Source organism: Marmota marmota, unplaced genomic scaffold (assembly GCF_001458135.2).
Source record: "Marmota marmota marmota unplaced genomic scaffold, marMar, whole genome shotgun sequence".
NCBI classification, from domain to species: domain Eukaryota; kingdom Metazoa; phylum Chordata; class Mammalia; order Rodentia; family Sciuridae; genus Marmota; species Marmota marmota.
In genome coordinates, this window is record NW_026009145.1 from 28,336 (window position 1) to 42,118 (window position 13,783).

Sequence of the window (13,783 nt, forward strand, 5' to 3'; positions counted from 1 at the left end):
TATATATATATATATATATATATATATATATATATATATATATATATATATATATAATGTGGCATCAAGGCAAAGCAGGCATCTTTTCAGATAAGGAGATGGCAGTCAATCACCCACTTTGGATTTATACAATTTAAAAATCCTTTCTCCAGAAATTGTATTATGTATTTTATTTTCTGTTACCATTTACAAGGGATTTCAGAAAGCCTAAGTATGATTATTGTGAATTTCTCCATTTTTCAAAAAAGCTGTTCTTATTTATGCAAGATAATTAACTTCTCCAAGTTTTAGTTTCAACATTGATTAAGCAATCAAAATACAGACATCATTTAGTAAAATTATGAGGCAAATCTGAGATTCTGATGCCTAATCTCCTGGTAGAATAAAAGGTACTTAACTAAGAATTACTTACCTTGCCCTTATCCTGTTCTTTCTTTAAATAAAATGTATAAAGATTGTCAAACAATCCAAACAAAACTGGAAGTAGACACTGTTTGGCTGACAAAAAAATAAATAGGAGGACTTTATTGTTTACATGGAGAATTTCATAACACCTGATTTTAAATACATAAATTTCTATACTATTAAAGTTAAGTTAAAATGTTAATTTTAATATTTTGCAGTGCTGCTGAACAGTCTTGCTTACCCCTTACAAGTTATTGTCAGCAATGTTAAGAATGCTTCCCCTGGGGCTGGGGATGTATGTAGCTCAGTGGCAGAGCGCTTGCCTAGCATGTGTGAGGCACTGGGTTTGATACTTGGCGTCACATAAAAATAAACAAAATAAAGGCATTATGTTCATTTACAACTACAAAAAATAATCTTAAAAGACTGCATCTCCTCTAGTTTCTCTAGCTTACAAATATTAAATATATACTCTCTTATTGGTGACATCAGAGTTTGCCTTTATTATAAACTTACTTTACGTGATTCCAGTAAACCTAGAGAAAGTTTGAGAAATGGTGTTTTGAAAGGTGATAATTTTTCCAAAGATCAGAATTTGGAAGATCTCTCACAGCCTGAGAATTTTATTCTATTTAAATATAATATACAAAATACCAACTCTGCTTACAAGCCAAACATTGCAAAAAATGTGTTCTACTCTCAATTAAATTTGATAGACCACATGTGAATGCATACCATTAAAATAACAATAGCAGATGGCAAATAGATCTAGTGATCTTAAACAAGGATTCTAAAAGGTATTACCTGCACATCAATTGTGGATGTTCTTCAAGTTAGTTTTATATTACTCCAGAAAATGTCTTGTTCATGCATTTACCTTCCTCAGTAATACAGTTAGCTTACTTTCCTTTGATATATACACCTGAAATAAAAGGCAAAACTATGAATCAGTGATTCAAACAAATTTGGGCCATTTCTTACAAAATATCCTCAAGATTGCTTTCTTTTCATGTGTAAGAGAAAAATTTCACTATTTTGCAAGGAAAATGAGTTTAAATCCTGCTCAAAACTTTAAAACTGTCCTGAAGGTTAAGGATGTCTCTCAGTTGATAGAGTGCTTTCCTGTATGCACAAAGCCCTGGGTTCAATCCTCAGCACCAAAAACAAACAAACAAACAAAAAAAAAACTGTCCTGAATTCACAGTGAAATATCTGTTCATTCCACAAGAAAATGATGTAGGATTTAAATTGCCATACAACTTCCTTACACCTGCTGATGCTCTAAGGTAAACAAAACCATCATGCCTATATGTATGCTCTAAGAGTCATCTGTTTTATACCCACTTCTGAAAAAAAAAATTGTACTTCAGGACCTAACTACAAATAGAGAAGAGATCATAGGTGTTTTTTTTTAAATTATGAAAGCAACCAGAAATTGTTTTCCCAGAAGTATTTCTCAAAAGATTTTCATTTAAGAAAAAAAAAAAAAAACATCTATCCACTGGACCAAAGTTATATTCCTCAATTCTTCTGGGAATTTTGGGACTGTAAATTTACTTTGCATTTTGGCAATAGCCACTTTCTATGCACTCTCTCTCTGGAGGCTAGTACTGTTACTTAGACCCAGAGCAGCTCAGGAATTCTATTAGTTCTGTTTAACTCCTCCTCTTAGAGTAAGAAGTAATGTGGGCAGCCCTACAGGACTTTAAGGTTTTCATAGGAGAGGTCTGTATTTCTGGAGAGGAGAGAAAAGAAAATCAGATAGACAGACAAGTAGATAGATAGAAGACAAACTGATGGTTAGACAGAGAGATGACATAGATAGAGAGTAAGAGAGTGACAGAATAAGAGAGCAACAGAAAGATACTCAAAATCTCAAAAGAGACATTAAGGAAAGAAGCACAAATGTATCAGAGTAATTAATAAGTCAATAATCTGCTTCCCCACCATTCTCCTGGACCAGTGGCTATATAACAATAATTAACTCTTTTTTTCTGCAGTGGATGGGTTAGGGTTTGAGTCATAAAGAAAAAACAAATAATAAAAAAACAAATAATAAAAAAAATAAAAACAAATGTTCTGTTTATATTGACAGATAGACTCAGAATCCAAATATGTTGTTGAAAATTTATTAGAAAGTTAAAGAAGTAAAAACCCAAAAATACATAATATATGTACATGTGAGGATACATACACATATATTATTTATATGTATGTACACATACATATATATACATGTATATATACACATACACATATATGCAATCACTTACATTCTGATTAATATACATTTCCTTAAAGTACCTGCAAAGCTACAATGTATATAGACTTAAAAACATCTTCACTGAAATTCAGTTAACCTCCTTTCTGTGAAATAAAATATCTATACAACAAATATTATTGCTATGTTTTAGATATGTTTTAATTTTATACCTCAAAGTTTCATTTGTTGGAGGTTTGTTCCCTAGGGTGGTTCTATTAGTAGATGGTAGGACTTTTTCTTAAAAATGTGCTTTATTGATGCATGAGAGTTATACATAATAGTAGGTTTCATTTTGGTACAATCATATACGCATGGCATATAATTCACTCCGTTTCAGTTCCTAGTGCCTCCCTTTTCCACTTGTCCTCCCTCATCACCATTACTTACTGGTGCACAGCAAGTGTCCCCAGGCTATCCAGAGTCCAAGTTCTTCTTATTATTTTTCTTTGGTACTGGGGAGTGATACCAGAGGGCTTTACCACTGAACCACATCCTCAGTCCTTTCATTTTTTTTTTCTTTTTGAGTGAGGGTCTCACTACATTACTTAGAGCCTTGCTTATCCTCCCGCCTCAGCATTCTGAGCTTCTGAGATTACAGGTGAGCTCCACCAGGCCTGGCCATGGTCCACATTCTTGAAAATCAGAAAAAGGAACTGAGAGAGATGTGAGAGATTGGCAAGCAGGAAAATAGGGTTATTAACACTTTGGGATTTCAGAGTGGGCTGAGCTGCAAAGTAGCTCTAAGCACAGTAAACATAATGCTGATTCACCTTTATTAGGCCATGGTAGTTCTTCCCTTCTCACTTGGAAGGAGGTGATTTAGGGTTGACTGTCACCTTATTTGACTAAAGATTTTGAAAAAATATCTTCTCCACTGCCCATGCATGTTTCCCCCACTCTGGAAAATGCAGAGAGGAGGAGCCATCCTCCATGCTAATGATATGTTACCTAGCAACAACTTAACTTCAAGCCCAATATGGGGGCTTTCCTGTCAGGATCTTGAATTCCCCTTGTGGTCATCTTGCTTCTTTCATTGAACCAGAAGATGGCCCAGTTTCTCCCCATAGGAAGATGTTAAGTGGGCTGAAGGACCATACCCCTCCCCATGCTCTATCTCCTAACACCTCCCCTGCTCTCCTTTCTCTCCTCTGTAGTCTCCCTGTCAACCTGGAAATTAAAGTTCATCATTAGGTCTGTAACATGGTTTTGACTATGGAGAAAGACGTTGGGGAAAAGGTTTCCCCAAGGTCATTATCATTTTACTGCATTCTCTTTAAGGGGGGCCTATAAGAAGTAGAAAAAAAGAAAATTTATTGTCAAACGTACTGTGAAACTGCAGAGTTAAGTAGGTAAGAAAACCATGAACAACAAATGTTGACTTCTACCAGCTTTTGAATTTAAGGTGTCTGGAATTCTCTGGTCCTAACCATTCACAAAGCAATTTTTCGGGTATCACTCTTACTTTAATTTGATCTGTTGCACCCACATTATCTAAGGAGGAGATTAAAAAATAAAGCAAATTCAATCACTGGAAAACACAGGTGAGATTTTCTTTTTCTTTTAAAATACATAAAGAATGTATGTTGGAAAGAGGAATTCATTTAAACTGCTAGATATTTTTAAAAAATTGCAATACACTGCTTTCTGAAGTAAATAGAAAATGAAATTATTAAGATGATGATAAGATAAAGTGTTTTCTATATATGACTGTGAGATACTGAGTCATGAGTACCACAAATAGAAAAATGACAATCATATCAAAGAATACTGTGGTGTCAGGTTTTAAATGCTCAAATAAGGGAGGAAAGTATCTTTTGGATGTGGTTTGGTTTAAGGAGCAATAAGGTTTCCTCTAGGACCTTGTGTTTTAGATAGTAGAGGAATGGTTCTCCAGCTTGTGCCTGTTTTGTTCTAGGGGACTGAGCAAGGTATATTTGCCAAGACTAATATGCTGTGCATTAAATTGAGGGGCTCTCTTACTGGAGAACAGGCTGTTTTTAAAATCAATAGAAAAACTAAAGGAGTGTGAACATGTAAAAGTAGAGAATGTGCCTGATCCCAAATCTGAATTATATTGTTCCTATTACCATTGCTGTTATTACTATCATCATTTTGTAATGCCCCAGAGAAGGAAGCACTGTAATGACTACTGAATCCAGTACACAGACTTAATAGAACACTGATCTGCAATTTCCCCAAAGCTGGAAGTACCAAGCACAACAGAGGCAATGGGTGGGCTCCCAGCATACTGCTCAGTAGTCATGAACACTAAACTTAGCGTATCTGAAGGCTGTGTTCTCATTAGCGCAGTCTAGAATGAGAGGAACAGTTTATGCCCTTGGCTTAATTTGAGGAAGAACCTAGAAAAACCCTTTACAGTTATTCCACATACATGTCTCCACTAAAACATACAAGAAATCTCTACTAAAAGTACCTGGAATTCCATCACTGAATGTTCATCTATTTAAATTATACTTTCTACTCTTCTTAAATTATTTTTAATTATCATTCAATGGCAATATCTTCCTGAAATATTGAATTGTCCCAAACTGGGAAATCTAATGCAATTACCATAAGATATCATGAAATATCAGAAGGATACATAAAAAAGTGGGCATTAAAGGAATGAATATGACCTTTTTCTTTCTTTTACTTTAATCCAGTTAAGAGACAAATGGTGTTTTGACTAATCCATGCTTATAGAAGTTATTTAATTTCATGGTAGAAATAGATACTATTGTGATAAGTGAAAGTGAGATTGAAACGCTGTCATTTCTCAAATGAGATAATGGAAGCTAGGAGAAGTTAAAAAATGTAGCAATGTTACATCAGCATCATATCAGAATCTAATTTGTATAATTTTGATTCTCTTTCTACGACCCCATACCATATCTGGAGCTTGGGGTCAAATAAGGCACTATGAAGTCGTCTAGTCAAGATCAAGGTTCATAGGAAGGAGAACATGTGAAAGTCTATAGTCTCAAGTATTTGAGGACACATGAGTGGATATTGTGAATAGGCATGGAAATATTCAGCAAGGAAAGGGAGGACATATGTTTTTACTTATGCATCAAAAATAAAGAAAAACATTTTCTTGTACAAACATTACTGTTTTTTTTTCAAATAGATGTTGTTTCAAAATTAGATTGCCTTATGCAATATAAAAGCTATATTGAATCAAATTACATTTTCATGTAAATGCAAATATGCCACAATGAATCACACAATTCTGTATAAATAATATGCATCAATAATAAATAAAAGAAAAAAGTAAATTTGTAAATAAACTTTAATAAAGAGTGAAGGAGGGAAGATACCTGGTAACAAGTGAGACTCAGGTGATTTATATGTTATCTCTCTGGACATTGTTTCTTTATCTGAAGTGGAAAAAATGGATATAATATAGAAGTAAGAAAATTGGAAAATATGCAATTCATTTTCAAGTGTGTATGCCAATGAGGAATATCTATCCATTTTTATGTGGTTAACTATGAGAATTATTCATTTGTTCTGAATTAAAAATAAATGATTATGTTCCTTTTCATGTGTCCTTCAGGTAATTTGTCTCTGGGGAACATGTCCTCATGGACTCATCCCATGGAAAAAATAAACAATGTAACTGAATTCATCTTCTGGGGCCTTTCCCAGAACCCAGAAGTTGAGGAACTCTGCTTTGTGCTGTTCTCATTCTTCTATGCAGTCATTCTTCTGGGAAACCTCCTCATCATGCTGATAGTTTGCACGGGCAACCTGCTCAAGTCTCCTACTTATTTCTTTCTCAACTTCTTGTCTTTTGTAGACATTTGTTATTCTTCAGTCATAGTACCCAAGATGATTGTTGACCTGTTAGCAAAGAACAAAACTATCTCTTATGTGGGGTGCATGCTGCAACTCTTTGGAGGACATTTCTTTGGTTGCACTGAGATCTTCATCCTTACTGTAATGGCCTATGATCGTTATGTGGCCATCTGCAAACCCCTGCACTATATGACCATTATGGACCGGGAGATGTGCATTAAATGTTGCTGGGGACATGGGTAGGTGGGTTCATACATTCCATTATCCAAGTGTCTCTGGTAGTCCAATTACCCTTTTGTGGACCCAATGAGATTGATCACTACTTCTGTGATGTCCACCCTGTGCTGAAACTTGCTTGCACAGACACCTATATTGTTGGTGTTGTGACAGCCAATAGTGGTACCATTAGTCTAGGGAGCTTTGCGATCTTGCTCTTCTCTTACAGTGTCATTCTGGTGACTCTGAGGAAGCAGTCTGCAGAAGGAAGATGCAAAGCTCTGTCCACCTGTGGCTCCCACATCGCAGTGGTCATCATCTTTTTCGGTCCCTGTACTTTTATGTACATGAGGCCTGACACTACCTTCTCAGAGGATAAAATGGTGGCTGTATTTTACACCATTATCACTCCCATGTTGAATCCTCTGATTTACACACTGAGAAATACAGAAGTAAAAAATGCTATGAAGAAACTGTGGGACAAGAAGATGTTTTGGACTAGTGGGAAATGGTTAGAAATATTAATTTAAACTGAATGATTTTTTGAATCATCTTAAATTTTCTCCACCTTGTTTAACCTCTCTGTACAATAAAGACAACCAGGACAAATTCACAGGATTTTAGGAAAGAACAAATGAAAGAAAAACATATTTTACAAAGAAAAGTTATGATCATTATATCCTAATTATTTCAAAATCTGGTAATTTCCTGAAATCTATGCTAGGTATTCCTGTAACTAACAATCTTAAAATTATCATATTCAGCATCATTATTTTCTTCTCTGTTTTATGTTTTGCTAATTTTCAAAATGAGAATGTTCTATGAAGTATTATCTAAAGCCTTTCCTATGGTTGTGAACTATGACTTGTGCATTGTAAGCTTATATCATGGATTGTAGAATACATAAAAAGCAATATATCAAAGCTAATGTTCTCCTATATAAATTCTTCAAAAGACAGGGAAAACTAAACCAATAAGCCTGGACTGAGAGTAGAAGTGTTTGCAGAAGTTCAAAGAGATAACACCCAAGCTGATAGACAAAATATTAGTTTTCATCATTTGGTCTTGGGCAAATTCTTTCCATACTGTGGTGCTCATTGTACCCAAACAGTAAGAAGATTGAACTGATTAAGCTGTGAGAGTCCCCCTTTCAATGACAACATCTCAGTATTATTTTTTTTCTTGTTTGAATTGATATTTTCTCTGGTGACCCAGTTCTCCTTCCTTCTCCATGAGCCACAGCCTGAAATTAATTAATTAATTAATTAATTAATTAATTAATTTATTTATTTATTTATTTATTTTTAGTAAATATACATAGCTCCAATTGCCTCTGCTATTGATTCATTGTCTTTTCCTGACATCGATTATCCATGCTACTGCCTGTTCTTGGTTTTATATCTGTGGCTGGGTGAGGAGTATAAGCATTATTCATGGAAAGGACCATAGTGCATAATATGTGACCTGTGATAGGGATGTATCCACAGAATTAAAAGCAAAAAAAAAGATTTTAAAAAATTCAAAAGATATTTGAATTTGAAATTAAAACCATGTTTAGGCATTGTGCTTGAACAATACAAACTTGTATTGTTCACCATTTTATCCACTTTAGACATTCATTTGCTGGGTCTCTATGTGCCTCCATATTTTTAGATTTTGAAAGGAGTTGGTCAATGTTTTACAAACTCATCATGATAATCATCTTTTATTTTTCATGCACAAATGGACATTTTAAAAGAGAAGATTTTCAATTAGGCCAGGTTAAGGGTCTATAAGAATCTATATTTTTGACAAGTTTCTCTGTGAATTTCTGTGCAGGCAGTGACATGTCAGGAAACAAATTGGGGACCTGGGACTTGATGACTCTTCATGTTGTTAGAATATAAGAGTTCTATGAGTTGATGGAATACAAACAGGTCTTTTGAATGTTTCCCCCTGTGTTATGCTGTCCAGTGAACAGAGAGCTAAAATTGAGCTGAACTTTCAAAACAGCATAATAAATAAATATCACACATTTGATAACTTCTCTCTATAATACTCTTTTTGTTATGCCTTTATACTAAATAATTGATTGTCTGATGTCCCTGGGAAGGTAGTAGATGGCATTGTTTTCATTCACAGAAACCAGTAAGTAAAGCATATAAAAGAGTATTCAAGTTTTCACCAGCCACTTTATAAAGCTATACCTGTTCCTGAAATTATCTTTCTGAGTCAGTCCCTGTGGGAGGAGATAGGTGGACTTGTGATTCTTGGGAAGGAGATGAAAAAGAATCCTGAAAACTCAGACTCTCCCCAGATCTGTTGTGTGTGTGTATATGTGTGTGTGTACCTGGGATTGAACTCAGGGGCACTCAACCACTGAGCCACATCCCTAGTCCTATCTAGTTTTCTACTTAGAAACAGGATCTCATTGAGTTGCTTAGCACCTGCTTTTTCTAAGGCTGGTTTTGAACTCATGATCCTCTTGCCTCAGCCTTCTGAGCCATGGGGATTACAGGTGGCACCACTGTGACTGACTTGCCCCAGTTTTTAATCCAGGATCAGAATATGAATTTGAATAGTTTAAAAGAACATAAATTTGAATGGTTTGAAAGCTATAATAAAAATTCCACTGTTATTTGCATGTTTTATGTAAACATTAACAAATTGCACCCCAGTAATATCCATTTATTCATTACATTTCTTTTTCTAATTTCAAAAAATTACACAGGTTGAGAAATTTTCCATGCTGTACATTTACAAAACCAGAGTTCTTTTAAACACTTATAAAGACTTAAAATGAGTGTGTAACTCATCAGTGTTTACCCTAAAGAATTAGTCATCTTACTACTATGCTGCATGCATGCACATGTTTATAGCAGCACAATTCACTATGAAAGCAGCCTAGGTATCCATCAATGGATGAATGGACAAAGGAAATGTGATATATATATATATATATATATATATATATATATATATATATAGCTGAAGCTATAAGGAAAAATGAAATCATGGCATTTTTAGAAAAAAAAATTGGATAGAACTAGAGACCATCATGTTTGGTGAAATAAGTTAAACTCAGAAAGGAAGTGAAGGGTCTTATATTGCCTGTCAAATGTGGAAGCCAAAGTGGACAAAGGAAAAAAGAGGTGTGTGTCAGGAGATCCTCTAAAAATCAAAGGGGCATGAGTGGAGGAAAGGGATCAAGGGACGAGAGCTAGAGCCAAGGTAAATGACGAAAGTAATATTGACCAAATCGCATTGTTATCTTGTGTACATGTATGAATATGTAACAATAAATCCTATTATTAACTACAATTGCAATGCACCAATAAAAAGGTGAAAAAAAAAATGAGCATATAAGTATTTTCATTGTGATAAATTTGAAAGTTTGAAAGAAGTAGATGTTAATCTTCAAATTTCAAGTTTTAATGAATGAAATATACCACCTAAAGGGTACTAAGAATTAAATAAGGCAACGCTCAATAGTAATATGCAAGAGGCAAAATTACATTGCATTTTTTATTTAGAAATAGATGTTGTTAACTGAAAGGTCTGAAATAAACAGCATACTCATGTTTCGAAATTGCTTTCATTTTTCTTTATTTCAATGAAACCAATGAATGGAAGAAGTTAGTACCTATCCCAACATAGCTGGGTTTTCCATGAAGATATTTGTTTCTAAATCAGGACATAAATACAGTTCTTACACTTTGCTCTGATAACAGTGTTATAGTGCTCATATGTGTGAACTCAGGAAGAACAGAATAAGTGGAAGAATGTCAGAGCTAGGAGGGACCAGGAGGTCATGTGATCTACTTCTCTTTTGTAAAATCTCAGAGAATCAAAGCAACAGAAAGAGAGTGGCCAGGGGTCTTCTCTCCTCAAGGTTTGTTACTGTGGGTGATAGCACATCCCATCTTTGTTGTGTTAATGACATTGATTCTGGAAAGGGAACAAGATCAGGCAAAGGGTGCCAACACCAGAGGCTTCAATAACCTTCAGCTTGTCTTGGCCCCACAATCTCTCAGGGCCTTCTTCATGTGTGTATTTCTCAGTGTGTAAATGAGGGAGCTGAGCAAGGGGGGAATAGTGGTGTGAACAGAGCAAACACTGTGTTATCACTGGTAGAATCAACCCTGACATAGTCAAGAAAACCACAGTGATGTCTGAGCCACAGATGGTGGCACTTGAGAAGCAGGTCCTCAAGGTGAACAGGGCGATGGTATAAAAAATTACGAAGGCAACAAATACTAAAAGAGACGTCACCCCTGTGGTGGTAATGATTGTCATGTGCAGGAGCCTCATGTCAGCTCAGCATAGCTTCAGAAAAGGGAACATGTCACAGAAGTAGTAGTCTTTCTGATGGTGGCCAGTCTCCATGAGCATCTGTTAGGAACTTGGACAGAACAATGGGTTATCACAGTTGGTATGAAGCCACAGGGGTTCCCTTGGGGAAAAAAATGGTTGAGAAAATGTTATTCACCAAAATGATGGTATTTGGGGGCAAGGAGATACCCAGACATTTGAGGACTGTTGGATATCATAAGCAACTTATTACAAATAAAAAGAGAACTAACATACTACCATAATCCTTCAGATGAGGTGAAAACTGGTGAATACCATATTAGGAATTGATATTTGGCATAAAACTTCCTCAGAGTGTTCTTGTGTGTGCAAGTTATTACTGTTTTTATTTCTCTAATTTTTAAACATATAAATGAAAGAAATCTTTTAAAAAATGCTTTTTTGTTTAATTACAGGAGCTCCTGCATCACTAACAAGAGAAAATCAGAAGATAAGCCAATTTCAGAAATAAAATCTCACAAAAGGTTTAAAGGATTCAAACTTATCATACCAATACTATTCAGTGTACTAACAAAAAAAAAAAAAAGAAAAAAAAAAGGAAATCTCCATTTTTTCACTTCTCTGAACCTGTATACAAAGACCTTGTCCAAATGATCTCTAAATCTTCCCAGATCTTAAATTCTGAAACTCATTCTTTCTTTCTAGACCCCAGACATAATTGACATCATAATATTTTACAATGGAAATTATAAAGGATCATAGTTTGGTCGTTGTGTCCTTTTTTAAAGAAATTGTTAGCTTGACTGAGCAAGTCTCAGCATCTTTGCAAGAACCTGTCTCAAAAATTAAAAAGGGCTGAGGATGCAGATTAATGGTTTAGTTGCCCAAGTATTTGACACTAGTCTCCTTAGATCTGCAGACTCAGAAATACTGTGGAAATGTCCACCCTAACACTCATAATTTCCACAAAAAACATTTAATTATCTTTCATGGGTCTCTAGGTAAGCTGGAGTTCAGCTGACCTAGACTGGAAATGGCTGGGTTTAATTTAAGACTTCATAGTGGGCCCAGTAATACTTCATGTACCTCATTTCCCTCATGCATACAATAGCAGAGTTATCTTCCTCTGTTTGTCAAATCAAATTCACAGCTGATCACCAAATATGAACTAAATACGCCAAAGCACTGAAATATTTAAGGAAATCTCATTCAGAAACCACAAAGTACTTTAATTTTGGAGACACCTAAAATATGATAAATATATTAGTTTCGTGGATATGTTTATATGAGAAAAGAGATAAAATATGAATGAACATGAAATCTGGTCATACAATCCATTTAGTACTGCTTAGAAATGTATTTACATTTGTTTATGCTATTCTGGGAAAAGAAGCATAAACATTAGCAATTAGAAATGAGGAGAAAATTTTTCATATTTTTCACTACTAAGAAAACTATTTTTCTGAAAAATTAGAATGTTTGGCTTTTTTTTCATTTAAAGTTTACAAGAAGTCATAATTTCCCATTTCTTTACAGCAATGGTATAACAACATCAGTCTGGCAGTCTATGCTATGATTGTGTATTAATAGAATAAAAAGCTCTTGTTGATCATACTTCTTCAAACTAGGGATAGTCCAAATTTCCTGATTCTAGGAATATCAAAATCATCAAATCCAAGTGCAGGTATTCAGATATTCCATCAACTGTATGAAAACTACTAGAAACAATTACTCAGAACACAAATATTTGTAAGACCCCTAATCCTAGCTTAATTGGGTCAGAAAAATTGCAAAGTGATTTTATTCACCAGCCTGGTTTGGTAACTTGATCTAGGGGACAAAGAGATCTATTGCCTACAATGTCTAATCTTGGAACATAACAATGGATCATATGTTTCTAGAGCATGGTTTATAAATTTATTATAAATTCTAATCCAGATATCTTTGTTTTGAATTCTATGAATACACCAACATCAGGTATCACTCATGTTTCTTAATATTTTCTTTTTTTGAGAGACCTTAATTTTAATTTATTTATATGTGGTGCTGAGAATCGAACCCAGTGTCCCACTCATGCTAGGCAAGCACTCTACAGCTGAGATACAACCCTCAGGTATCCATGAGTGATAGTTCTACCCCTCTCTCAACCACTAATACAAATGTAAGAAGAGCCAGTGTGTATACTGTTACATTGCTGGATATTAGAGTGAGGCAGAAAGACAATCAGAGATACACTTATACACACACACACACACACACAAAAAAAAATCTCAGGTCATGCATGGTTCATGTGAAAGAGAAATCTATCATCAGGACACAAGAATTTAGCATAAGAAAAAACATATTTCTCTGGTATAAGTATTTTGAGAATACACAGATGGAATAAGATAAGAAAGTCCAGTCCAAATAAGTAACCAATCTTTTGTCTTTAAGCTTAGTTTTATTATTTTGGTATGCTGCTCACACCTCTGCAGCCACTCCAAGATTACTGGAATGAAATGTGATTGTGTTTTGTAGGACTGCTATCAAAATGAATTAGCTAATTTGTCATGTTTTCCAGATATGTATTCAAAATTTAAGTAGCAATTAATTCTTTTTTTTTTTTAATTTTTTATTGTGGGTTGTTCAAAACATTACAAATTTCTTGACATATCATATTCGACACTTTGATTCAAGTGGGTTATGAACTCCCACCTTCACCCCATACACAGATTGCAGAATCACATCAGTTACACATCCATTGATTTACAAATTGCCATACTAGTGTCTGTTGTGCTCCACTGCCTTTCCCACCCTCCCCCCTCCCCCCTC

General features: G+C 34.8%; 1 protein-coding gene across 1 annotated transcript; it reads left to right on the forward strand.

The window, feature by feature from the left end:
- The first annotated feature begins 6,244 nt into the window (after positions 1-6,244).
- LOC107133811 (olfactory receptor 4S2-like) lies at positions 6,245-7,212 on the forward strand. Its single transcript, XM_015475989.1, is given in 2 exon segments — positions 6,245-6,683; positions 6,686-7,212. Coding segments are annotated over 2 exon segments (966 nt in total).
- Positions 7,213-13,783: the final 6,571 nt, after the last annotated feature.